Source organism: Babylonia areolata, chromosome 24, assembly GCF_041734735.1.
Source record: "Babylonia areolata isolate BAREFJ2019XMU chromosome 24, ASM4173473v1, whole genome shotgun sequence".
NCBI classification, from domain to species: Eukaryota; Metazoa; Mollusca; class Gastropoda; order Neogastropoda; family Buccinidae; genus Babylonia; species Babylonia areolata.
This window is the reverse complement of record NC_134899.1, coordinates 47,899,049-47,926,243: the sequence shown is the minus strand read 5'-3', so window position 1 is coordinate 47,926,243 and position 27,195 is coordinate 47,899,049. Positions and strand designations below refer to the sequence as shown.

Sequence of the window (27,195 nt, the reverse complement as noted above, 5' to 3'; positions counted from 1 at the left end):
TTCCCCAATCAAGCTACATAATTATGTGACCTGGTTGGAGACATAATTTGACAACAAACAAGAACGCCAGAGAATCGACAGACAGAAAATACGAAAAAACTTAGCCGTATGAAGAGCACAGGAACAGGAGTCATGATGGCTGCCGGAAAAAGAGGGCGCTAACCAGCGGGACAAAGGGGAGGTTACCTACTTCCAGGAGGTTATCGGCCGTAGTTTCGTCTGCTCCGCATAGGCGGATAGTAGTTTGCACAGGACAGGAATGTCAGACCCCTGCCGGAGTCTGCACTAGTTGGGTCACGGTTAAGTATGTGTAATTAAATAGTATTTTTATAATCCAGACACATCAAACTAACTGTTCAGAGTCTGTTTATGTGAACTGAACCAAACTCCACTGAAGGATAAATCAGAACATATGCGGGACGTCAGTGGCCATCTTATAGGCACAATGGCAATACTTTTTGTAGGATGTCAGCTGATGTCTTACAGGCACTCTACTGGTTAACAGTTGGTTTAACTTCTTCAGACGACATTGTAGATCCACTATTTGGTTTTTCATTCTACAATGTCGTCCCACTATTTGGTTTTTCGTTCTACATGCTTTGAACTTCCCATATTCTATGCAAAACTCTCTTATTTTGATTTTCCTGATGGATCAGTCAATGTGTGTGTGTTATTTTCTCCAAGGAACTAATCTAACAGATTGTTCATACGTGTTCAGAAATAAGTGTCTTTAAGTTAAGGATTATCAAAACGCCAATATCCTGGACCTCTGGTAAACTGAATTATTTAGTTCAGTTAAAACGGCTTATGGTTGGTGTGTGGAACAGTGATAATGTCACACATGAAACACAAAGTAAACAATTCTTGATTTACAAAACTGTAGTCTAATCGCCGTGCAGTGAAGGGATGCTGTTTACACCATGTGTATTCCTTTTTTTGTGCCATGGAGCATTTTCCACGCGTCAGTTAAACAGGCGCTCTTTACTAGACTCTTAAAGGTTTCAACTTCTTTTTTTGCATGTGGGTGACCAGCTGTGATGTCGACATCACTAGCCATTGCGCAGTTAAAATCACCAACAACCAGCAGCTTACTGTCTGTGTAGTGAGTCAAGGTATTCTATAAGTGTTTGAAGAAACGGACTTTTGAGATGCTGTCATTTGGTGCGCATATATTTACAACAATAAAGTTTAGTTCTTGCGTATGTACGGATACTATCAATATTCTATCTTGTTTCTTTTCCACTTTTACTTCCCCAGAAAATTATTTTGAAACTAAAATGATTTCCCCTCTGCTGTGTTTCATTCCCTCCTGATATATGATTTTCCTTCCACATGGTCTTTCCCATTTTTAGATCATTAGATGTCACTTTTGGTTATGTGAGATTCTTGAATACATACAATGTCAATTTTCTGACTTATAAAATAATTGAACAATGCTTTTCTTGTCATGTTATTTTTAACCCTTTCACCGCCAGCAAGTTTAGAGTGCAACACTCCCTGGCGCCAGCTGATTTTCAAGAAAGAGCAAGAAATTACAACCACTGATTTCAAATTACTATAACTTTTTTGTTTTTGAACCAAATGACTTCCTGTTGTTGTTTTTTCAAAGTAAGAGGAATGATGGAATTGTTGTTTTTTGGAGCAATAAATGATGTTTGTACAAGTGAAAGATTTAGATTTTTGTGTTAATTATTATGTTTGTTTTTTTCAATACAAATTTTGCACTTCGACACATTACAGACATAAACAAAGACAGGTACAACACAAATATCACTATAATGCAGGTGAAAACAAAGCAAACTCACCAACTGAAGTCTTCAGTACAACTATATTTCCCATGAAATGGTGAAATCCAGAATATAATCCATGGGAAACACACAAAATGAACTTCCTTTTTGTAGAAAAATGATGATTTCTGTCTCTTCACTTGATTGAGTGTAGGACATTGAAGAGCAAGAGAGGTATGTTTATTTACCACACATAATTTCATGTCCGTTTTTTTCTCTTGTGAAGATTATGGAGGTACACTGTATAAAGCAGTGCCAGTGTAAAAATCTATGTTTTTGCTATTTGTGCACTTGTTTATGAGTATAATATCTTTTATTTGCAGTGTACTCACTTGAAATATCTTACTGTGGTGGAACTATATATATATGTTTTACAACTATCTGATGAAACTGAACTACTACTAAAATCAGAAAATAAATGAATGGAGGTAAAATATGTATACAAATATGTACACAGGTCTGAACTTTTCACTGTTTGAGACCGTGAATTTTGATTGCTGCTGCTTTCCTGTAGTCCTCCACAGTATGATACAGTTCAAAGCACAATGGCTTCTTGCACATTATGGTTCCAAATGGCAGGCTGAGCAGCCAGTATGTCTGCCAGTAGTCCTCGATTTCAGGCTTACAACACAGCCCCATCGCAATCTGAAGTACTGTGTATGCCTTCATCTCAGGGACAGTGACGTCTCTGGCAGCATTCAGCCTTGAATGTTGACTGAGTTCAGTGATGCCTGACAGCAGCTCCTCTGCATACAGATTACACTGGTCAGCCATGAGTTGGAATGCTGATTCTGGGAGGAAAAGCATAAAGAAGTCCACTGAACGGAAGTTGTCAGTGTTGACAAGGACACCTGAAACACATGAGCAAAAAAAAAGTAATATACAATCAGTAATAATTATATAACAGCTGATTTATTATCAGCTAATGATAACTACTGCAAATAAAAGATATTATACTCATAAACAAGTGCACAAATAGCAAAAACATATATTTTTACACTGGCACTGCTTTATACAGTGTACCTCCATTATCTTCACAAGAAAAAAAAACAGACATGAAATATGTGTGTGGAAAATAAACATACTGCTCTTGCTCTTCAATGTCCTACACATGTCTGATACAATGCACACATAATTTTATATGTGCTACTAGTGAATGAACAGTGCACCTCTGATTGATCTGTTCATATAAAAAAAAAATAAGTGCAACCTAATCTTAGTCACACACACTCTCAGTGACATACATGTGTGAGCACACACACACACACACACACACAAACACACACACACACACACACACACGCACACACACACACACAGATCTCTTACTTGTCTTTTTTATCAAAATTTGGAAGCCATTCTGCAGGACAGTAGGGATCATCCATGTGGTACAACACCCACTGAAACAAATCAGGGCTTGGTAGAATGCCCCCTCCCTCCTGGTCGTTGGCATGTAGTCGAGCTTGACCCACGTACAGCCACGCTGTGTTGTTGGTCTCCGACGTGAAACAGACGCTGTGACTTGAACAACACACTCTTCCCCTTCACTATCAGTCACTCACAGCTGCTAATGTGGTGGCCTTAGCAGAAACACGTGCTCCACTCGTTTGGCCTCGCCCCGTATGCTCACGACTTGGTACTTGGCTCGGTGCCCAGTCACCACCACTATCACTATCCCCTTAGACAATGAAACTTCATCATCATACCGGAATTCTTCGACGAATCTTCATTTTGCTGGCCTGGCTGCAGTCTCAGTTGCTCTATAACTTGCTCAGTTGTGAAGTAGCGTTGTCTGCTCATCAATGCAGCCATTTTGGAAAATGAAAAGATCGAAGTTGCGGATAAAACTATAATAAATTCACTCAAAAACTTACAGAAGTACTGAAAAAATGGTGTCGATCGATAGAAGGGGATTCCCCTGGTCACATGCACAAAATATGGCCTTTCAAACCTCCCCAAAATAAGAGTGGTTGGTTTGTGAATGACCTACCCTGTTTTGGTCGCCTTTTGGCGACACCAGGGGCCTCCCTAGTGGGTGCCAAAAAGCAACATCAGCAACCAAAGTGTTAAGGCTTCTGGCATCGACAGACAAAACACGAATCACATCCATTATAAATCAATATGATATTTCAATTCACAAGACAGTAATCAAAGTCCATGAAACAAAGCGTGGTCCATTAAATTTGGCACAGGAGAGGGTGTGGGGTGTGGGGGTGTCACTCAATATGATCAGTTGATTCGCAGTACATGGTCTCGTCAGAATCAACTTCGTTTCGTTCTCCGAACTTGAGGATTTTGTCCGTATGAGAGGAGGGGGACAATGGGACATTTTTGGATTGGGGGCGTTTAACTGATCCAGATCCGTCCCGTCTGTATGTGCTCAGTGTTGTCCGTCTCTTTTTGACATGTGGTCTGCTACGGTCACTGATGTCACTGCTGTCAGTCTTGTCGTGTGTTTTTTCTTTACTGCTGATGTTTCATTTTTGTTTGTCTGCGCTGTCGTCATATTTGTTTGTCTGTTGCACTGTCAGACAAAATACTGTCTTTTGTGATCGTAATGCATTTTTCACCCCTTACGTGCAGGGTGCACTCAGGGTCCCCTGCCTTGTGTCCATCAGTGTAACACTCTTTACATTAAACGGGTTTTACAGTCCTAGCTTCTGTGGCCTTTGGACAGTTATGACTTTCAGAGTGCTGTTGTTTCACTGCAGTCTTCTGTTCTTTGTGGTACAGACTGGCCCTAAATGGACCAATCTGTACAGTTCTCTGGAGGGGTTTATTTGGTACCCCAATGTAAATGAAATGTCTCCCTGTCTTCCAGGGTGTCAACTTGCCTTGTTTGTCTCTGTCTCTCTCCAGAATCAGTTTGGAGCGAATAGACACTCCCAGTTCTTTAACAGTTTGCAACGGCTCCTCATCAGAGAACGCCAGGGGCACATTACCGATGGTGAGCTTTGTTGCAAGTGGCTGTTCTTCTCTCTCCTTCAACACTCTGTCTGTAAAGTCTCTTGCGACGAATGGGTTTTGGCTTTTTATGTTTACGTGCACACCATGAAGGGTAAAGCCTTGGATTAGAAGTTTCTCTCTGCTCTCTCTGGTGCAAGGATATATCCTCCACAGAGATCCAGTCTTTTGAGCGCTGTCCATTCTATCATGACCACACACTTTTTCTGCGGTAGTAAACAGTTTTTGTTCAAAAGCCAGTTGTTCATTGTTGATGACAAAAACTGGCAAAACTCTCTCACCTACTGTCTCCATGGCCATCATGATAGGGTACGGTGGGATGTTTGCGGATCGCGCGCGCGCACACACACACACAGTGACACACACACACACACAAACACACACACACACTAAAAAAAAAAACCAAAAAAAACCACAGTAATGTGACAGAGCGAAAAACAACCACAAAAACAATGTGTGAAAATTAAACAAAGAGGGAAGGAAAGAGAAAGCTCATATCACAATAGGAGCAAAGGAGAGCAAATCTTATCACCACTGCCATATATAATCATCTGCACAGCCTGCAAAGTTGTGTAAATCATTTGACTAGGACCTCTATCTTTGCTGGACAAAGTTTCTGACACCTTTTTGCGTGTGATGCAAACCCACTTTTAAGGCGCACTTGACAAAGCCCAATTAGCAAAACATTATCAAGAAGAAAGGGGTCCTCCCTCCACCTGATGTATGCTCAATTTTTTATCAGTATGTTTAAAATCCACACACATCAATGAGTCTATTAGACGGAGGATGAAGTTTTGTGCTGTCCCTTAATAATGGCTCCATGATGATTCTACTACATTATCCCTCTCATAAGTCGCAAGTCTAGTGGCTACGCTGCTCTGAATATTGCCAACTAGTACGTTCATGCCTAATACTCATGTAATTTCATCCTCCATCATAACAGGCTTGTTATAATTCCAATCAAATTACACTTTCCTAGTATAAGCCTCCCTCTCTCAGTCTTCATGCACACACATCACAATCAAGTTATCAGTCTGGATGCAAAAAAGCACATTCTTAACTCACTGAGTCAATCCCTACTGGGCAATTTGTAAGCGCGCATTCCTCTGTGCGCTGGGCGTTCGTATAGGTTTTTTGAAAAAATTGTTTAAAAAAATAACGAGTAAACACAGTCTCGTGAAATTTGGAGACACAATCGCTCAGGTATCAAATAAAGACAACACAATGTTTCATAACTCTAACTTCTAAAATGCTTTCTGTACAGCAGGGGGTAAAAAATGATAATTTTTCATGACCATTGTAAAATCATGTGAGGGAGGTATAGAATTTGTACAGGTGAAGTCTGCACTATTCATGAAAAAAGCATTGTTTTCCACAAATCACACTCTTCGAATCCCATTAGAGTGTAAATGAATGAATAGGAGCCTCTACAAACTGCAAGTGAACTTACTTCAACTTGAGGGGTTGGGAGGAGGGGGGGGGGGGGGTCTGTCATGCCTTGTAACTTTTGTCTGTGTGTGTCTTGCCCCATGTATGGTGGAAGTGTTGGAAAAGAAACATCAATCAAACAAACCCTTCCTCTGTTTCAACAGCCAGTGGTTCATTAGCATATTCACCACCAATCACCCTCTCCATTCCAACTGCCTGTCACTTGCCACATCTACTGCCCCTCCTCTTTCCCCTGTCACTCACACCAGTTTCACTGTCCAATACACATTGCCCTCCTTCTGATGGTCTGAAATAAGTCTCCTTTCTCCATCCACTTCCAAATCAAAGCCATCCCTTTGATCTTGTATGCTGAAAGCACAGGTTTCTTGTCTCTGTTGAGACTAACTTGTTTGACCCTCAGAGGCCATTGTCACACGTGCAATCACTCAGTCCAGGTTGGAATAAAAAATAGCTTGAAACCTCAGTGACAAGCAAAGATTGGCCAATACCAGTGGTCTGATGTTTTGCTATGCTAATAAGGCAAGACAGCAGACCCATTCAGCATTGTCCATTCCCAGCTGTGTGAGGCTTGGAAATTTTTGAATGTCAGAATGTGTATAGCGGTTCAGTCACTCGCCTGTCATCAAGTAATAAGTAGGGAGTGAGTTAATGGTGGGAAGTGATTGGCCTTAATCACAGTAATGAGTAAAGAGGTATATTTTCAGGCCTTACCTGAAAGACTCATGGAAATGACTGTCAGAGATGATAGAGAGTTCCAGAGCTTAGCTGCTGAGAAAGAAAAGGCTCGTTGGCCATGCTTTTTGAGTGTGAAATTAGGAAGCTGAAAGAGCCAGCAGAGGATCAAACTGTCCTGTAGGGAATGTATATATGTATGGCGAAGTTAAGAAAGATACTGAGGAGCAGAGCCTGTGATAAGTTTGAGGCAGAGACAGGAGCGCTTCTATTTTATTCTTTGTTCAATTGGAAAGAAAAATAAAGTAGGGGAGTGCAATGTTGGTTTCTAGATTATCTATAAATGAGCCTAGCAGCAGAGTTCTGGATATGCTGAAGAGGTTGAATGACAGATTGAGGGCAGCCAATGAAAACATAGTTGTAATAATCAAGACAAGAAAGGATGTAAGAAGAAACTAGAGTCTTGGTTGCTTCTTTAAGAAAGTGAACAAATTGAAGAGATACATTTGAGCTCATGGAATGCTAGCTGATATGTTTTTGCAACATGCTGTTTCAGGGAAAGATTCTTGTCAAGACAAACGCCAAGGTCACAGACACTGTCAGAAAACCTGATTTCAGAATCAACCAATGGATCTGAAGAGGAATAGGAACTGAAAGGGAAAACGGTGATACTTTTTAATGAAATGGATGGCTTCCGTTCATCACATTTCAGTCAGTCTGTTGTTTGACATCCAATTTTCAACATCAGAAACACAGAAAATGAGAGCAAAGGTTAGTCAGCTGGAGCAGCAGATTGTAGCAGCTGTATGTCATTGACAAACATTACATGTGTGATCAACTGACTGTGGATTAGCTCAGACAGAAGGGAAGAGTACATGTACACAGGGCCTAGCACAGAACCTTTTGAAACAACAAATGCGAGAGTTGAATTTTGTGAGTGATGATCTTTAATCAAAAGAAACTATTTCTCCCTCATAGGTAAGATGAAACCAATTGAGTGCTTTCCCATAAATTTTGAAGGTGTTCTCAAACTTGCTCAGTAAAATTTCATGATCAATCTTGTAGATGCTATGTCCTACACGGTAGACAGAATAATGTGGAGAGAGAAGACTATTGGAGTCAAGATGAGAAGAGAGCTGGGGGAGAACTACTTTCTGAATGATTTTTGACAAGTATTTGACAATGGTATTTAAAAACACTGGGATCGAGAGAACTTTTCTTTAGAAGAGGTTTAACAGTAGCGGATTTGAATTCAGAAGCGACATTTCCAGGCAACAATGAATCATTTATAATGTTGGTGACGGATGGAAGGAGAAAGTCAAGATGGTCAAGCAGAAGAGAAGCGGGAACGAGGTCAATATTGCAGTGGTTTTGGATGATTTCATGATTATATTTTGAATGAACTCTTCAGATAAAATGGAAAGAACTCAGAAAATCAGGTAACATGGTACTGTGTGGAGGAGGGATTAGGTTTGAGTATGGGTTTTATTTTCTGGTAAAATTAGTCAGGGAACTGGTCAGGAAAATGAGAAATGTTGTGAGAGGATGGGAGAATAGTATCCATTGTTTCTCCAATCACAAAGTTGATGGTATGAAACAGGTCTCTGCATGAGGAGGCAGCTGCAATCTTAGCTGAACAAAATGCGGATTGAGTGCAATGCAAAAATCAATGACTTTTTGTTTTACAGTGTCATATAACTGATGGTGTATAGTTAGTTATGTTTCATGGACTACCATTCCAAATGTCTACTGACATTAACTCACTCCATGCCAAGAGTTTTTGCCCTTGCCAATCCCAGAAAACCCAGGGTTTGTATAGGATGGGGAAAAAATTCTCAAAAAAAACAAACACCCAGACAATTGAAATTTAGTATGTGTATTCAGTGAATGTTGTTCCATATTTGTGCAAAAAATTTAAGTATTTACTCACCATCTTGTTGTTGACCATGGTATTCATTTTTTGTGTATTTTGTAGCATTTTTGCACCCATCAGAAAGGTGTACCAAGTGTCCTTGAACAGCTTACAAATGTTCCACATCACATCCTAACATTATTTGAGGAACTGAAGACCTAGTACATGCAATAAAGTATGAACAGATGGTGGAGAAAGTTGAAAATCACGCACACAAAAGAAAATATTGTCTCTACACAAAAAAGGGGGTTCACTGTACACAAAAACCTGATGTATTATCACTGACAATAGTCTTGTCTGGAGTGAAAAAAGCTCATGGCAGGTGATGTTGAGTCCTGGGCACAGCTTCACACACAGTGGAACTCCACATTTTGGACACCAATTGGCAGTTTGGTGTCTTGGTGTGTTGCGGCACTTGAACAGGTCTTCACAGACCTTGCACTTGCAGTAGCTGGTCACTCATATCCACTCCAGCCATGTTGGTGATGTAGTCTTGTATTGCAGCTGGCTTCTGTCTTTCAGGACGGTGTCGTGTTGTCACACTGACCATGGTAGTTGGCAGCATGACTGTTGTCAGCACATGAACTGGTTTTTTGTCCTGCCACTTCAGCACAGCAACATGACCTGCAACCATACACATATACAAATGATCATGCAGGTCTGACTCTTTCTTCTTATTGTTGTTTAAATTATTTGTTTGTTTATTCCCTTGTTTATTCTAAATATTTATGTGAATGGAAGCATAATGTGGTAAGTTTTTTACATGTAGTCAAAGAAAACCGCTTTAGATTTATTTTTACAATATTACAAACAATAATGACAGTATCATCAGTATTAGTACTATTAGTCATTTCTATAGCACCTTGTTCTACAAATAAACTCCATGTTATTGTAAAACAGAAAATAAGTAAACATATGCATGCAATCACACACACACACATACACACACACACACACAGATGTACACCTGGGCATGTGACATCGTTTTGTTTCACACACACACACACACACACACAGATATATATAGATATATATATATATATATATATATATATATATATATATAATACATACACTCTCACCATTTTCAGTCCAATCACTGGCAAAAACACCAGCAAAGTCGTCCATTTCCTTAGTGATTTCGTTGTCAGTGTCGGTCAGCTGGCACATGGTCAGGACTTGCTTTCCTCTCCACTGTAAACACCCTCTTCAGCGGCCGAATCTATTTCTAGTTCATTGGGATATGGTTCAAAATCACTGTCCGACGAATCAATATTATCTCCTTCAACATCGGAGCCTTCAGTTTGGATCATTTCCAAAGTAGCTTCAATGCTGTGTTGCGTTTGACCTCTCCTACCGTGTCGAACACTTCGACGCGACGCCATCTTGTCAAACAACTTGCAGAGCTGACCAAGGGTATGCTTCGTTGTCGTCTGCTAACGAACGTGTCACTACACACACGCAGTGTGTGTGAATGAAAAGTTGGTCGGAGATAACTCAAGAATCAGTTCTGCTTTTGAGTTTCGTATCCGACACGTCACTCCAACAGCTCGACTTTTCAAAATCCAAATCCGCATATGCGGACATTGGCAACCAACGCTTTGTCCGACGACATCCGCATATGCGGACAATGGCAGCGAGTCAGTTAACTGTGAGAACAAAATCTTTATTTTCAGGTTGAATACATACTGAAGTGTTTTGTAGTATTGCTGTGGTTTTCTGTTCTGTAATGTGTTTATTTCCCAAAATTGTCCTGTAAAAACAAATACATGTCCATTCTCACCACAACAATTACCAATAACATTGAATTATATTGTCAAATTATAGCCAAGGGTATAAGGAAAGAACATGCCAAAACTCTCAGAGGAATTTCATAAAAGGAATGAGCAGTGAACAGTTTAGTAAATCTACCAAGGAAAGCAAAATTTTGCCCTGGCATGTATCATTCCCTTGGATGGGTTGCGTGAGTGATTTTTGCAGCACTAAGTTTGTTTAGCGTTAACAATGTTCCCAAGTCTAAGGTGTTAGTGTGGAGTTCATGAACATTCTTAACACTAAGCAAGCTTAGCACTACTAAGATCATTCATACAACCCAGCCCTGAAGTTATTTACTATAGCAATGAATCAAGAGGTCAATCTGAGTTTTCAGGCAGGTCAAGAACAACATGCAATATCATTCAAAAACAAAAGACTCACTTGCAAGGCAAAGTTCTGACAACATCATGTGGCTTGTAGCCTTCGATGCAAACAGCACACTGATCAAAATCACTGTCCAGTTCCTGAAAGATTATCACACATTATTTTGGAACAGGGAAATAGACAGAGTTTTTCATATTTGTGGGATGGGGGATGGGGGTGGGGGCATGTGTGTGTGTGTGTGTGTGTGTGTGTGTGTGTGTGTGTGTGTGAATGTGTGTGCGTGTGCATGTGAGTGTTTTATAACCGCATAATTATTCATTAATTCACAAACAAAACAAAGAACCCCACTCAAACACAACAATAATTAGAAAAATAAATAATAATAATAATAATAATAATAATAATAATGGTATTTATATAGCGCTGAATCTTGTGCAGAGACAAAGCGCTTTCGCACCAGTCATTCACACGCATGAAATGAAATTATGGTGCTTAGAGCCTCGCCGACCACTAAGGCCATCTCAAGGCTATCACCATGTTAACTACTACAAGGATAAAAAATTTTTAAAAAACCAAACAATTAAAACGAGTCACCACTTCAAACTTTCCACTCCAAAGTTAAAAAAAAACAAAAAAAACTTCCATAGTTTAAAACCTTCAAATCTGGTTAATAATGTTCACTTCTTTTAAGAAGTCCATCAGCGCCCACAGAGGGACATCACGAAACAAAGTCTTCAAAGAAACCGCCGTGTAATGTCTGTGTCTAACGTCATGCAGATCCCAACAGTCAAGGAGCACGTGTTTCACGGTGAGAGGTTCATCACAGGGAATACATCGAGGGGCCTCTTCCCCCTTCAACAAGTAAGACTTGAGTTAAAAAAAAAAGTGTGCCCCGCATGCAGTCTGCACAGCACAGACTCCTCCTTTCTGTTCTTCACCCCTGAAGGGAGGGTCTCTTTTAGGTCTGGACGGATCTGAAAAAGCTTGTTGTCCGTCTGGGTGTTCCACTCCTCTTGCCAAAGATCCTTAACATAAGTGCTCACCTTCCGCTTCATGTCTGTGTATGGTACAAAGGATCTGGATAATTCTTTCTTTACAGCGTTCCTGGCCAGCAGGTCCGCCCTTTCGTTACCACGAATGCCAACATGTCCAGGAACCCAGGCCAACACAACCTCGTATCCTTTCTTCATTGCGAGAGTAAAAGCTTCATAAAATTCCAGCAGTTTGGGATGAGTGATATTCCTGCAGGCGATCGCCTCCAGGGCTGACAAGGAGTCGGAAAAGATCATGAATCTCTTGTTTCGAAGAGAGAACCATTTTTACTGCCAGAACCAGTGCGGTCAGTTCCGCAGTGTACACCGAGCAATCAGACAGGATGTGTTCCGTTGAGGGCCGGTCAGGAAAGGTGGGACAGAACGCAGATGCAGCGACTCCGTCCTCTGACTTGGAACCGTCAGTGAAGATTCTTTGAAAAGTGGGAAATTTGTGGCAGAGTTCCGAAAAGTAAGTTCTGTAGGCCAGAGAACTGGTGGAGACTTTACGGTACGAGGCCAGATCGAATCGGATCTCAGGTATTCTAAAGGTCCACGGAGGGCTGTCGGGGAACTTGGAGAAATCTGAGATGCCACCGACATCCACATCGGCATTTTCTAAGTGCGGCTGAATGCGGAGTCCAAGAGGAGGGATGCAGTTTGGGTTGTCTTTAAATTTCTTGTCAAAAGGGTTGTTGAATACAGAGTCGTAAGCAGGGTTTGTATGTTCAGAAAACAATTTCAAATAATAATTTACGGTCAGCTTCAGTCTGCGGTTGGAGAGAGGCGGTTCCCCGCCTCTGCGTACAGGCTGTGCACAGGGGTGGTGCGGAACGCACCTAAGCTGAGACGGAGCCCTTGGTGGTGTATAGGGTCCAACAGTTTCAGGTAAGACGGTCTGGCCGAGCCGTATACTACACTTCCGTAATCCAGTTTGGACCGGACCAGGGCTCTGTAGAGGTGCAAGAGAGTTCTCTTATCAGCACCCCAGCCCGTGTGTGCTACAACTCGCATGATGTTCAGGGCTTTTTGGCAAGATATTTTCAGCTGTTTGATATGGCTGAGGAAGTTCAGCTTCTGATCAAAGACAACCCCTAAAAATTTGGCTTCCTTGACCGCCGGGATGGTGGATTTTCCCAGACGGATTTCAGGGTCCGGATAGAACTGGCGAAAGTTATGAAAATGAATACATTCAGTTTTGGAGGACGAAAAGGTGAAGCCATTCTCCTCTGCCCAACACTGGATTTTGTTGACGCAGAGCTGAAGCCGTCGCTGGATGCTGGCATACGTGCTGCCAGTCGCATACAAGGCGAAATCGTCCACAAACAGCGAGCTGTCCGATCCCTTCTGAACGGATTGAACGATGTCATTAATTTTTATGCTGAAGAGAGCCGGCGATAGAATGCTCCCTTGCGGGAAAAATTGTGGATGAAATGGGGCAGGTGTCCTCGCAAGCCGAGCTGGTGCAGGTCTGAGAGGATTCCAAATTTCCAGGTGGTATCGTAAGCTTTCTCAAAGTCCAAAAATATGGCCACCACATGCTGTTTGTTTAAAAAGGCATTTCTTACAGTGGTTTCCAGACGAACCAGATGGTCAACGGTAGAGCGATGCTTGCGGAAACCGCACTGTTCTTTCGCCAGAAGGCCGTCAGTCTCTAGTTTCCACATCAGTCTACCGTTGACCATCTTCTCCATCAGTTTGCAGATGCAGCTGGTCAGTGCTATTGGGCGGTAGTTGGAGGGGTTCGAGGGGTCTTTTCCCGGTTTCGGCACCGGGATTACGAGGGCTTTCCGCCAGGTTTCGGGAAGATGTTTTAAGAGTTTATAATGGACCTCGTCCATTCCTGGACAGGAATCCGTGCAGGTCTGAAGGGCAGATTTAAGTTCATTCATAGTGAAAGGAAGGTTGTAACTCTCTGTGTTGTCGGAAGAGAAGTTACAGGGTGTTTTTTCTGTCAGGTTTTTGGTTTTGAGAAACCAAGCAGATTTGTTGGCAGATCTCGAGTTCTGTTCAATTGTGGAGGCAAGCAAATTGGCAACTGCTTTCTTCTCTGTGACCATAGCTTCTGAAAGTTTAAGGTGATAAAAAGTTGGGCAGACGTTTTTGCCCTTAATTTTTTTTTAAAACCCTCCACACTTTCTTCTTGGGTGTGTTGGAGGTTAAGGAAGAGCAAAAAATCTCTCCACAACTTTCTCTGGCTCTTTTTAAAAACATACCTGGCTTTCGCCCTCAGCTGTTGATGGGTTTGAACGCTATCGGTCTCCGGTCTCTGAAAGACGCGTCGCTGCGCTCTCTTCCGAGACTTACGGGCCTCCCGACATTCCGCGTTGAACCAGGGCGTTCTAGGGACCTGAGGCTTGGAGGTAGACTATGGGACTGCTGCTTTGGCGCAATCTAAAACGATCTGAGTCAGAGTGTCAGCAGGGTCATTGCTTTTTAATACTGTTTCTTCCTGCAGCTCCGCTCTTATCTTCGTGGTAAAAATTCCCCAGTCGGCTTTGTCATAGTTCAGGCGGTCAGGCAGAGAGTCACCTTCCCCATCTGTGGGGCGGAGGACGACAGGAAAGTGGTCACTCCCGTGCAGATTGTCGTGCACTCTCCACTCGTAGTCCAGGACCAACGATGGATCGCAGACTGACAGATCTAAACACGAGAGCTTTCCAGAGGACAGATGAAGGTAAGTGGGTGACCTGTCGTTAAGACAGCACAGGTCCATATCGGAAAGAAGGTTTTCCAAGAGAAGACCACAGGCTGATGTCATCTTACTTCCCCAGAGCAGGGAGTGTCCACTGAAGTCGCCCAACAGTAGAAACGGTCGTGGGAGCTGGTCGACCAGGTTCATGAGGTCCTGCCTCAGAACACAGACGGAAGGAGGAAGGTAGAGAGAGCAGACGGTGATGGTTTTCCCAAGTGTGACTCTGACTGCCACCGCCTGTAAAGGGGTGCTTAAAGGAACTGTACTGTATAAAAGGGACTTGCGTATAAAAAGAGCGACACCTCCCGTCAATCCCTCTTGCTTCGGTTGAGCGGGTTTAAAAATGGAGTTAAAACCAGAGAGAGATAAAACTTTGCCATCTCTTTGCAGAGTCTCCTGCAGCGCCAGCACTGAAGGTTTCAAAGCACGACAAAGCAGCTGAAGTTCCTGGAAATTGGCGTAGAACCCACGGATGTTCCAGTGGATCACTGCCATTAAAAAGGTTAAAAAAAAAATAAAGCAGCAGCCTATTCCATCACTACCCCCTGCTCCTCTGCTTGCGGTGGCTCAAGGTCGGCCAAGATCGAGTACCTATTTTGGGAATTTAATTTTTCCGATTCCGACCAAGCCGGAATATCCACCACCTCGGCTCTTCCCAATCCCGCCGAGGCCGCAACCCTCCCCTCCTTGAGTTTTGGAGGTACGGGAGTTTCTGGCCACTCCCGCCAGCCCGAGGGCCAGGCAGACGAGAGGCGGGGCGAGGGGGGCCGGGGGGTGGGGGGGGACAGGAGGCGGACAATGTGCCTCCGCCTGAGGCTTTCCGCTCCCGCCCAGCAGCCCCTGAGGACCACCGTACAGGATGGAAAGGGGTGGACACGGCGCCTCCACCCAAGGCCAACAGTTCTATTAAGGTAGTTACGTCGTCCGTCTGCGTCCCTGTGGACGTCGTCTGGACCGCGACGTCCACCATCCTGGGTCTGACGACAGAGGTGTTAGACGCCTTTGGCAACGCGGCCTCCACTTGTTTTCTTGCCTCAAAGAATTATATTTTCTTCTCCGTCTTCACCTTCTGGATTTCCTTTTCTTTTCTCCAGGCGGGGCAGTCTTTTGATGAGGACGGGTGGCCGCCTCCGCAGTTCACACAATGGGCTGGACTGACGCATTCGCCCTGGTGCGCCGCCTTTGAACAGGTGCCACACGCCTCTTCCTCCTTGCATCGGTCCCGCACGTGTACAAATTTCTGGCATTTGAAACATCTTAGAGGGTACAGGCTTACATTCACCATCAGGTATCCGACTCGAATGTCCTTGGGGACATTTGGGCAACAGAAGGTGAGGAAAACTGTGTTGGTCGGGACTCTGTCCGACCCCTTCTTTACTGTCACCCTGTAAACGTCGGTCACTCCCTGAGAGGACAGCTCGCTCTTGATCTCTGCTTCAGACACTCCACTCAACTCCAGGCATCTGATGACCCCCTTTTAACAGTTTAGACCCTTGTGAGGGGAAACCCTCACCGCCCTATCCACAAAAGTGGTCGCCTTGAGCAGAAGCTGTGTCTGCCTTTTAGACTCTGTCTCCACCAAAAATGCTCCGCTCCTCAGCCTCTTGATAGATTTCAGTGATCCCGCCAGACATTGGAAGCCCTTCTGGATAGCAAAGGGGCTGAGAGCCGACAAGGGCTTGTCGTCATCAGCGCCCTCCACCACAAGCCACGACGGCCAAAATCCAGAGGTCTCACCGACCTCCGAATCAGAGTCCGAGTCGTCTGTTCCTGGTCTCCTTCTTTTGCCAAGTTTAGGGGGGGGGTGTTTGCTTGGAAGTCATGGTTTATTAATTGTATATTCATCCCTCCCTTACCCACCCACCATGGGGTCCAACTTAGGGGCCAGGGTCAAGGGAACACCAGCTTGACCCCTTCCAGGTTTCGGGAGGGAAATACAACTAACAGCTTAGCTCCAACGTGTTCCCCCCCGATCATGCCCTGCTCCCGGGGACAGAGAACAGAGCACTACGGGGGTTATCCTCGCTAGCCTCCAAACTGCCAGTCTTGACCCAGCCCCACGAAGGGGTAGCCGATTGACACACACGGGCCAATGTGTGCCACCTGTCTTAGGAGAGGTCCGAGCCAAAGGGATGTGTTGAGAGCAGCGTGCTCTCTCAATCCCCAGGATCTCATTCCCCTCCATCACAGGTCGCGCCGCACGGCAAACACGGCGGGCCTGAAGAAGGCCGCAGAGAAAAAAGAATGTGGAAAAGAAGGCTTGATGGGGAGCTGAGGACAGAAAAGAGGCGGTAAAAAGAAGAATAGAGAATAGCAAAAGGGACAGTGGGTCATGTTTAGTTTGGGCCTCACTCACGACCTGTTCGGCATGGGGAGCCCTATCAGGGGCATCAGTACGAAAACCACTACTTATTCAGCCTGAACAGCTACAATGGCTATGTAGGCTGTCAATTAAGACCTGGGACTAGAGCAACAAACCCCCAGAAGCACTGATGCCCCCGCCAACATAGCTCGCTCGATCACTGGCCACTAAGCCTCCCGACCACGACAAGGTAGTGACCCCCCCGGGAGGGGGTCAAGAGAACACCAGCTTGACCCCCTCCAGGTTTCGGGAGGATTCACACGCATGTATAACTCTAAAACTGTAGAAATTAAAGACAAGGTAGGGCAGGCAAGGGAGGCTATTTTGGGAAGGTGGGTTTTAAGGCCAGACTTGAAAGAGCTGAGTGTGGAGACTTGACGAAGTGAAAGAGGAAGTTCATTCCAATCACAAGGTCCAGAGACAGAGAAAGAACAGCGGCCAACAGTCGAGTGTTTGAATCTGGGTATGCGTAAACAGAGTGGATCCGAAGCCAATCGTAGTGAGCGAGATGGAGTGTATAGGTGAAGGCAGCCGCAGGGATAGGAAGGGGCAGTTCTGTGAATGCATCAATAACATAGAGTGCTGGTCTTGTACTTTATTCAGTGTGAGACAGGGAGCTAGTGGAGATGTTGCAAAAGAGGTGTGATGTGCTCAGATCTTTTCTTTCTGAGGACGAGTCGGGCAGCAGAGTTTTGTATGCGCTGAAGGGACTGAATGGATGAAGCAGGCAAACCAACAATAGAGAGTTACAGTAGTCAAGGTGAGAGAGAATGAGAGAAACGACAAGTCTAGATGTTGCGTCAGTGGACAGATATTTCCGGACGGCACTGATGCGCCGCAGTTGACAGTAGCAGGACTGACATGTCTGACTGATAATTTTTTGCATGGACAGTGAATTGTCAAGGACAACACCGAGGTTCCTGACTGACGTGGAAAGAGGGATGCCAAGTTTGATTGTGTCAATTGTGATGGAAGACAGTTTTTGTTTAGTTCCAATGATCATTGCTTCAGTTTTGTCTGCGTTCAATTGTAACTTATTTAGAGTCATCCAGTTTTGAATGTCCAGGAAGCAGTTGGATGTTTTTTACAAGAGTGACAACAATTTTTCAGGGGTATCACTCCTCTGGAGTTGAGTGTCATCAGCATAAGAATGATGACTGATATTATGGCAGTTGATAATTTCAGCAAGAGGAGCAGTGTACAGTGTGAAGAGCACTGGGCCTAAAACAGATCCCTGTGGGACTCCATGTTCGATTTTAAAGGGTTCAGATTGGAAATGATCAACAATGACAGACTGGAATCAATCAGTGAGATAACATTTGAACCAGTTTAGAAAAGTGCCGTTGATACCAAATGTAAAATGAAGACGGGAAAGAAGGATTGAATGGTCTATCGTGTCAAAGACATCTTACCAACTGTAAAACACATGCAAAGAATACACCGTACTAACAGTAACACCCTGCCAAGTCTGTTCCATTAACTCTCATCAACTATGAACTCAATCTCTTTTCAGCTAGCTCATGTACCCAGAAATTCCAGCATGTGGAAAAGGTGACAGAACTTCTGCACTTTTACAGAAGAAATGACAGAACAATAAAAATGCAAAGTTAATCATCTCTTGTGAAGTGAAAAAAAAATCTTCACAAAGTCATCTTTATTATTTAAAAAAAACAAAAACAACAACACTGATTGATAAACTGATCTGCTTACTCACATTCTGACATCACATCAAACACAACACAAAATCAATCAGAAAGGAAATTTTCTATCTAAAATTACGTTTAAATAACATACTTACCATGACCCAACTAGTGCAGACTCCGGCAGGGGTCTGACATTCCTGTCCTGTGCAAACTACTATCCGCCTATGCGGAGAAAATGAAAGCAACTACGGCCGGTAACCTCCCGGAAGTAGGTAAACTCCCCTTTGTCCCGCTGGCTAGCGCCCTCTTTTGACGGCAATATGCCATCACCAGCGCAGTGAGCAGGGAGAACAGGAAGCGGGGAGGACGGGAGGGTCTTAAATTTGGGTCACGGTAAGTATGTTATTTAAACGTAATTTTAGATAGAAAATTTCCTTTTAACTACACATACTTAACCGTGACCCAACTAGTGCAGAATAGCGCGACAAGGTGGAGGGCTCGCCTGTTCTACTGTCTGTGTGCTGCAATGGCCTGTTGTGCAACTACCACAGAAGCGATGCCTCTTGAGCCATCATCCCGCAAGCGTGCGACGTCTCTCTGGTAGAAGTCGATGAAGGTGGCAGGGTTTTTCCAGTGGGCAGCCTCCATGTCTTGCAGCCATGTTGAGTGCGCTAAGGCAAGAGAAGAGGACCATGCTCTGACTTCATGTGCTCTGGCTGAGGAGGCATCAAGTCTCAATCCTTCTGTTCTATCGCCAGTGCACTGCAATGGCCTGTTGTGTGACCACTGCAGAGGCAATGCCTCTTGAGTCATCATCCCTAAAGCGACAGATGTCCCTCAAGTAGAATTCGATGAAGGTAGAGTGTACTGTGTCGCCTAAGGATATTGGTGCGGGCAAAGAAGACTGAGGTCCGCAGCTGTATTGTGGGAGAGGTCTGTGGACCACCGCTGTGCTGATAAATGTAGCGCAAACGAAATGGGGTCGGTGTGTTGAATCCACACTGTACTGACAGCCCTTCGAATCAAAGGGAGGGAAGGAACCAGCTGCCGTGGCGAAGTGGTTAGCGTTGCGGATTGACAGCTGGGAGGACGCAGGTTTGAATCCCAGCGGAGGTGGGTTTTTCAGCCCGTGGCCGGCTCCTACCCAGAGCTGAGTGTGCTGTGGGCTTAAATGGGGAGACTGGGACCACACAGTCGAGTGTCATCCACTTCAAGGATGCGTCTTTGGGTGTGTTGCTCTAATTACCTGACCAACACTGCAAGTGTCTGTATCTCTCGGGCCTGGTTAACGCCGGGATATCATTATGACAGGAAGCATAGAGTACAGCCTTGTCACGCAGTCCCAAACCAAAATGGACCTCCATAGCAACATTGTCATCATCATCGTCATCCTCCTCCTCCTTCATCGTCATCAATATAAACAAAATAGTCTCAAAGTCTGTGGCCTTTCATGCCCTGCTCTCATGGTGACCTCAGTTTCGATGCCCCTCCACTTCTGTGCTTGGGGTGAGTCCTGTCAATGTCGTCAGTGTCGGCAGATTCATGGGGGGCTGTTGTTTGAGAGATGTGGTGGCGGTCTCCACTCTGGAGGGGACGCTCACTCAGTCTGGCTCCGCGGCTAAGCCATTATTGTCGTTAGTAGGGGGCTTAAAAGGTGGTGTCCTAAGTACGTTAAAACAGAACAGGCACCACTGAACACCACCGAAGTGACTCAGCAGCAGTGCAGGGTCTCCTCTGGTGTGTGGCCTCCTGGCGACCTAACATCGATGGTTCCCTGTGGATTGCCGATGCTGGAACTGTGACGGACGAACCCGGGTGTGGCCGTGTATGGGGGAATCTAGAGTGAGTGGCGTGGGAGTAGTGCCACTGAAATGGTGCAGATGATGGGGCAGCAAAAAAAAAAAAAAAAAAGGGAGGGAAGGAAACACTTACCCAAAAGGGCTGTCTCACTTGAGCGCGGTTGAGCGTCAATGCAAGGAGGTGCACATGTGGTTTGACCTGATGATTCCACATCGGTTGTGGGCCGATAGTGAAAGTGATATATGCGTTTAGAGGAAACTGTGGCACGAGACAGAGGTAGGCCACCATGTTGGGCTTGCCTTAGGCGCGACAGCCAGATCTGTAGAGCTCCTCCATGAGAGCTGACAGGCAATAGGCACTGCCCCCCCCCACCCCCCCCTCCCTCCCACTTTTCTGTCGTTGCCAAAAAAGACAGCACTGGCATGTTGCCTATTTGCAGACATTTGGCAACAAGAGACTTGAGATCCCTGGTGTCTCTGGGACAGGGCTGTGTAATTGCCCAGTTAGGTACCATCACGAAGGGGAATACGGAAGGCTTGGTGGCTTCTCTACCTGAGAGTGGCATGTTGGAGCAACCTGCAGAAAGTTGTCGGCAGTCAATGGCTGGAATAGATCAGGCTTTGGGAGTGCACTTCATGTGCCCGCAGGTCACTGACTCTCATTCTGTGGTGGAATTCCTAATGGAAGAGGATTTCCATGGGGAAAATTCTTGCTGAAGTTTTTTAGTGAGAAAGGGGACCAGATCCATGACAGGCCTCTAGCTGTGTGTGGTGCGCACTAAGTCTGGGATGGAGCAGGGCAGGGGCAGGGAGGAAAGTGGCTCTAGATGTTTTGTACTGGCCATTTACATCAAATCACTGATCTGACATGCGTTTTCAGTATGGTCAACAGTAAAGTGAGAGCTGTATTATCAGCGGTTTCTGAATTGCAAAGGGAAATCATTTGCAGCTTTGTCTTTCATGAAGGACAATGTCTCTCAGACTAGAAGTCAAATTGCACTGGGACTTAGTGCTGTAGCCTTGACTATGTCTCCCAGACTACGGGGCTAACTAGCCTTTGGGATCCGTCCCTATGGTGAGTCCTAAGGCCCTCTTGATCGAGGGACTGGGGATGCAACTTGGGAAAAACACTTTCTACTATAAATTATATAATAAAATTCCAGCCCAAATAATCGGGGCAGCAGTTGCCTCCTCTGCTGATCTGATGGTCAATGTCATACACGACTGATTATCATATACTGGTCCTAGGAGGACACCAGTCAGCATGGGTAAATCAGGAAACAGCTGCTGTGTGCTTGAAGGATGAAGGTGTCCACCATGCAGGTCATGTTGAAATGTAAGGAAGCCAGAAGGAGTTGACGGGGTCTTATGGTGCAACCCGTGTGTCTGAAAAACATGGTGCTTGCTTCCGAAGTGACAACAAAGTCATCCTCTGACAAGCCCTTGACTGAAGGCTGGGGCTCCATGATGGGATAGCCTGCCTAGGCTAGAAACCCCTGGAAGTGTCTCATTGGAAAGACAGTGCTTGAGAAGGAATGCCCATCTGTAACCACAGCAGTGGTTGTGTGTTGAGGCTGAAAGGATCGGGCAGGGAAGACCATGTGCAGAAAATGCTTTCGAATGCCAATTGTTTGAGACATCGATGCTGGATCTCTGTTCAAGGAAGGCGATGGGGTGAACTAATGTGCTTGAATGCGGCATCTGCTATGTCGGTATGAGTGGGCAGAAAGGTACGCCCCTGTGGGTAATGAACGGTTCCTTGTGCTTTGTGAGACGCATCCATCCTCGTCAATATGCCATTCTCCCGAGTGTAGAGGAAAACAATTATTACCCAGGCCTTCTGCTACTAGTGAGGAGTGGAAGAGATGGACTTAGGGCGATTGCCTCCTGCCCAGTGGGCAGTTTTTGGGCCCGCTAAAAACTTGGAAGGAATGAAGGGCATGTGTGTCCGGAGTGGCACCTCTAAGTTGGACTGCCTCATCCCTACTTGTACATGTACCAGGTTAGGGCATGTCTAGCCCTGTGGGTGATTGTTGTAGGCAAATGAGTTGGGTTGCCTTGTCCCTCCATGCACCAAGAGAGGGCATCCTTAGCCCTGTGGGTGGGAAGGGAGTGTGTGTGTGTCCCTAAGGACCAGCCACTACTGATATGTGAAGGAGCATACATTCAGGTGTGAATGAGGCAGTTTTGTCTGTGAGTGCAGTCGTCCTCCGAAAGCAAGGTAGGGATGAATTTATGAAAATGAATACATATATGTGCAATGGGATTATAAACTTCCAATAACTCAAGTGATAGTGTGAGGAATATGCCAATGACATGACAAGAAATTGAGTCACGAGAAATAAGCGGCTGTATAAGCAAACGTGTAGCGTGCACAGACATACCCAAGTAAATGGGCAAGTGTGCATAATCTGTATTGGGAAGGAATCTGTGTATGCACCTATATATAAGAGATGTACATACGCATATGAATAAAGTGCCAGTATGTAGACATAGAGAGATCTGGGCATGCAGGGTTCGTCACTAACGGGAGCGCTGAGCGGAACGCTCTGAAAAAACAAATTGCGCTCTGGAAAATTCCTTGACTCAGAGCGCTTGCGCTCTTGATTTTGAAAAGACATAAGCATACACTACTGTATCTAAATTGTTATTCCATTGTCCATCACAAACAAGAGTCAAAAGCGCGATCGTTTTGCATTTACCGAAGTTTGAAAGCCGTCTGTTTACGTTTTGTTAGTTCAACCGGAAGTAGGCCTAGTGAAGTGTGGTCCAAGGAAGAGAAGGCCAAACTTTCAAAAGCGTCAGAAAACTGAGAAGCCGGAAAGTGAGAGTGAGAGTGAGAAGAATGGATTAAGTGACTCAAGTATCGAAGAGGAATTGATGTAAACAAGAATTAAAGGTGAGAAAATGAATTTATGTTTGAGACTTGTTGCTCTATGTTTTTAGTGTGCGCTCTTAGTTTTCAGTTTGCGCTCATCAAAATTCTGAAACTAGAGCGCAGGCGCTCATGTGAATAAATGTTAATGACGAACCCTGGCATGTGAACAGAATGATGCAATTGCAAGTGTGTCTGTATTGCTATGTAGGGAATCTCAATGAACAGATGTCAGTGAATAGAGATACAAATAAAATTGTACATGTTAACCCCTAGGCTGCCTGCATGATGAGATAACTCGTCATGGAAAGCATGTATGCTTCGCTGCCACAATGACGAGATAACTCGTCATCGAAATATTCTGACTTTTCCCTGCTTTGCATTCAGTTCGCTGACAAAAATGCTGGTAGCTTTAGCTTGGGGAATCATTCTAGATTCTATTCATAGCTAGAAACACCATCTGCGTCATAAGGCAGTCCTTTATTTGAATGTTTTGGTTGGGTTACTGGCTGCAGTCTTTGCCTGGCTCCTCTCCTCGCTCGCTCAACAAAATGTCGGACTGACTCTCTGCTCAAGACATGCGCTCAAGGCAAACTAAATCAACCAAGATTACTTTCTTTAGCTGATGCTCAGAAAGAATTGGAGCATAAATTCGAAGGAGAAGACAGTGGTGAACATTTATAGGACGATTTGATAGAAAATAAAGGGAGCAATCAAGAGAGTGGCCAAGATGCGACTATCAGTGAGTGATGCCGGCTGTTCAACACTAGCAGACGACAGGTCACCGAATTTTTAGCAGGACACCGTATGAGCTATTTTCTTGGCACTCAGCCAACGCGGTCTGATGAGAACTGGATGAAGTGACCCTGTGAGAGGGGTGAAGAGGAGGGGGGTGGAGACTGAGGGGGCGTGGCCTCACATCCATATTATCACTTGCAGAAGTCACAATGCATCTATTTCTTTTTCAGTTTTTTTATATTGTGGTTGTTCTAGTATGATTTTGTGTGTGCAGATGTCCATTTGTCCAGAAAATAATATTTTTGTGCAAATTACCTGACTAATGTTTGTAATGAACAAGTTGAAAATGTGACAGAAAACAAACCACTGATTTCAAAACAACAGCATGTCACTTAAAATATATAAAATGGGAAAACATCATGTGTTTTGTATTCTTTATTCATTTCCCTTTCAGAAAATGTATACTTTTATGGGTCTTTCTCCAATAACAAAGAGCACAGAATTTTTTTAAAATTTATACCCGTTTTTTGTGAAAAAAAACCTGGCAAATAGATTTCATTACAATCTTATTTTCCTGGCAGCGAAAGGGTTAATATGAAAGTCGTATGAACCTATCCTATAAGCGCACACACATGTGTATACCGAGGGATAAGTATACATCTATAAGTGTAAATAGAAATGTGTATAAATGTAGCAAGATATTGTATATATATATATCTATATCTCTATCTCTCTCCCTCCAAATATATATATATATATATATATATATACTTTTTTTTTCTTTTTTCTTTCTTTTTTTTTTTTTTTGATAATAAATCAAAAATAATAGATGGGGAAATATTTTGATTTATTTCCTGTTATTGTGTATAACCAGAAGAGAATGGTAATAGGGATGGTTGCCTGCAGAGGACTGTGTGCAAGTGTGTGTGTGGTTTGTCCGTCGGGATCAACGAGGACCATCTAGTCATCCTGGAGGTGGGTGGGTTGGGCTCTGTGGGTAGGCAGATGACTGGTCAGGCCAATCCATGCCCGGAAGATTCTGACGCACTGTGGACAGGGGATGGTGGCGACTGTTGGGGACTTGCTGGCACTGCTTTTCCTGGCCTGTCTGCGTTGCTCTGCTACAGCGATTCTGTTGGCCTCACAGGATTTGACGCCTTTGTGGACAGCTGAATGCCACTTTGGTCTGTCCATTGCATTCAGCTCCCATGTGTCGTGCCTGATATTGAAGGCCTTCAGAGAAGCTTTCAGAGTGTCTTTGAAGCGCTTCTTTTGGCCTCCATGGGAGCGCTTGCCATGCTGGAGTTCGCTGTGCAGCAGTTTCTTGGGGAGCTGGTGGTTTGGCATGCAAACTACATGGCCTGCCCAGCGCAGCTGGGCCTGCATCAAGATGGTGTAGATGCTGGGCAAGTTTGCACAAGTGAGCACCTCTGTGTCAGGGATCTTCTCTTGCCACTTTATGCTGATAAGTTTTCTGAGGCTGGTGGTGTGGAAGCGCTGGCTTTGGTGAGTCTGGCATTCACCTCGTCGTCGATGACAACTGTGCGAGAGAGTGTACTGCCCAGGTATGTGAACTTGTCCACCGCGTTCAGTCGTTACCCATTGATGAAGATGTTTGGTTCAACATAAGGCTTTCCTGGAGCTGGCTGGTGCATCACCTCAGTCTTCTTTGTGCTGATTGTGAGGCCAAAGTTGTCACAGGCAGCAGAGAACTTGTCGACACTGTGTTGCATGTCAGCTTCGGAGGCAGCGTTGAGAGCACAGTCATCAGCAAACCGTGTCTGTCCTCACCTTGGTTTTTGCTTGAAGCATCCTGAGGTTGAAGAGTGAGCCATCTGTGCGGTACCTGATGCCAATGCCTACGTCAGCGTCTCTGAAGGCATCTGTCAGCATGGCTGAAAACATGAGACTGAACAGGGTGGGGGCAAGAACACACCCTTGCTTGACTCCATTGGAGACAGGGAATGGTTCTGAAGTCTCTCCGTTGTCTTGGACTTGAGCCAGCATCCCATCGTGTAGTTGCCGTATGATGGTGATGAACTTTCTGGGACATCCATACTTCGCCATGATTCTCCAAAGGCCATCTCTGCTAACAGTACTGAAGGCCTTGGTCAGATCGACATAGGTGGAGTAAAGGTCAGCGTTCTGTTCCTGACACTTCTCCTGGAACTGCCTGGCAGCAAACACCATGTCGATAGTCCCGCGTTCTTTCCGGAAGCCACACTGGCTCTCTGGTAGGAGACCTTGCTCAAGGTGCGCTATGAGATGGTTGAGTAGCACTCTGGCCAGAGTCTTGCCTGCGACAGACAGCAGGGATATTCCACGATGGTTGTCACAGGCCTGACAGTTTCCTTTGCGCTTGTACAGGTGTATGATGGAAGCGTCTTTGAAGTCCTGTGGAACTGCCTCATGCTGCCAGATGAGCTGGAACAGCTGATGAAGCTTCTCAGTCAGCGCCATACCACATTCTTTGTAGACCTCAGCTGGAATGGAGTCTGAGCCAGGGGCTTTGCCACTGGATAGCAGACGGATAGCTTTCTGGGTCTCCTCCAAAGTTGGAATGGCATCCAACGACTCACTGACTGGCACCTGGGGGAGTCGGTCGATGGCTTCATCATTGATGGTGGAAGGGCGGTTCAGTACGCTGTCAAAGCATTCAGCCCATATCTCAAGGATTCCGTGCTTATCAGTGATCAGGGTAGAACCATCAGCACTGAGGAGTGGAGCAGATTCGGAGGTGGTGGGACCGTAGACTTCTTTCAGGCCGTTATAGAAGTTCTTCGTGTCGTTCCTGTCTGCAAAGCCCTGGATCTCATCAGCTTTGTTGCTCAACCAGGAATCCTGCATCTGCCGCAGCTTCAGCTGGATGGTGCTGCATGCGCTCTTCAGTATATCTTTCTTTGACTGTGACTTGGGATCTTCAATGGGGGTTCTGTAGGCTTGGCGTTTGTCTTCTAGCAGCTGCTTGATCTCAGTGCAGTTCTCATCAAACCAGTCTTTGTGCTTCCTGACAGAAGGCCCCAAGCACTCCATGGCAGTGTTGTACACCGTCTCATGCAGTGCGCTCCATGCTGCCTCCACATTCTGGTTGTCCAGCACGGTGGACTCAAGGCGTTCTTCCAGGGTGTC

General features: G+C 44.9%; 2 protein-coding genes across 5 annotated transcripts in view; both read right to left on the bottom strand.

Annotated features, from left to right (window-relative positions):
• LOC143298490 (RING finger protein 150-like) overlaps positions 1-27,195 on the bottom strand; it is a 128,417-nt gene that overhangs the window by 52,838 nt on the left and 48,384 nt on the right. For all 4 annotated transcript variants that reach the window (XR_013057394.1, XR_013057395.1, XR_013057396.1 and 1 more), the window contains one exon: positions 10,981-11,063. Coding sequence is in view for 1 of the 4 variants with exons in the window: in XM_076611304.1 (XP_076467419.1) it covers positions 10,981-11,063 (83 nt within the window). In the remaining 3 variants the exon portion in view is untranslated. The remainder of the gene's footprint in view (positions 1-10,980; positions 11,064-27,195) is intronic.
• LOC143298491 (uncharacterized) lies at positions 1,852-3,691 on the bottom strand. Its single transcript, XM_076611305.1, has 2 exons — positions 3,117-3,691; positions 1,852-2,638 (listed from the first exon to the last, which is right to left on the bottom strand). Exons 1-2 carry the CDS (start codon positions 3,238-3,240, stop codon positions 2,256-2,258), a joined length of 507 nt encoding a protein of 168 aa, XP_076467420.1. The 5' UTR covers positions 3,241-3,691; the 3' UTR covers positions 1,852-2,255.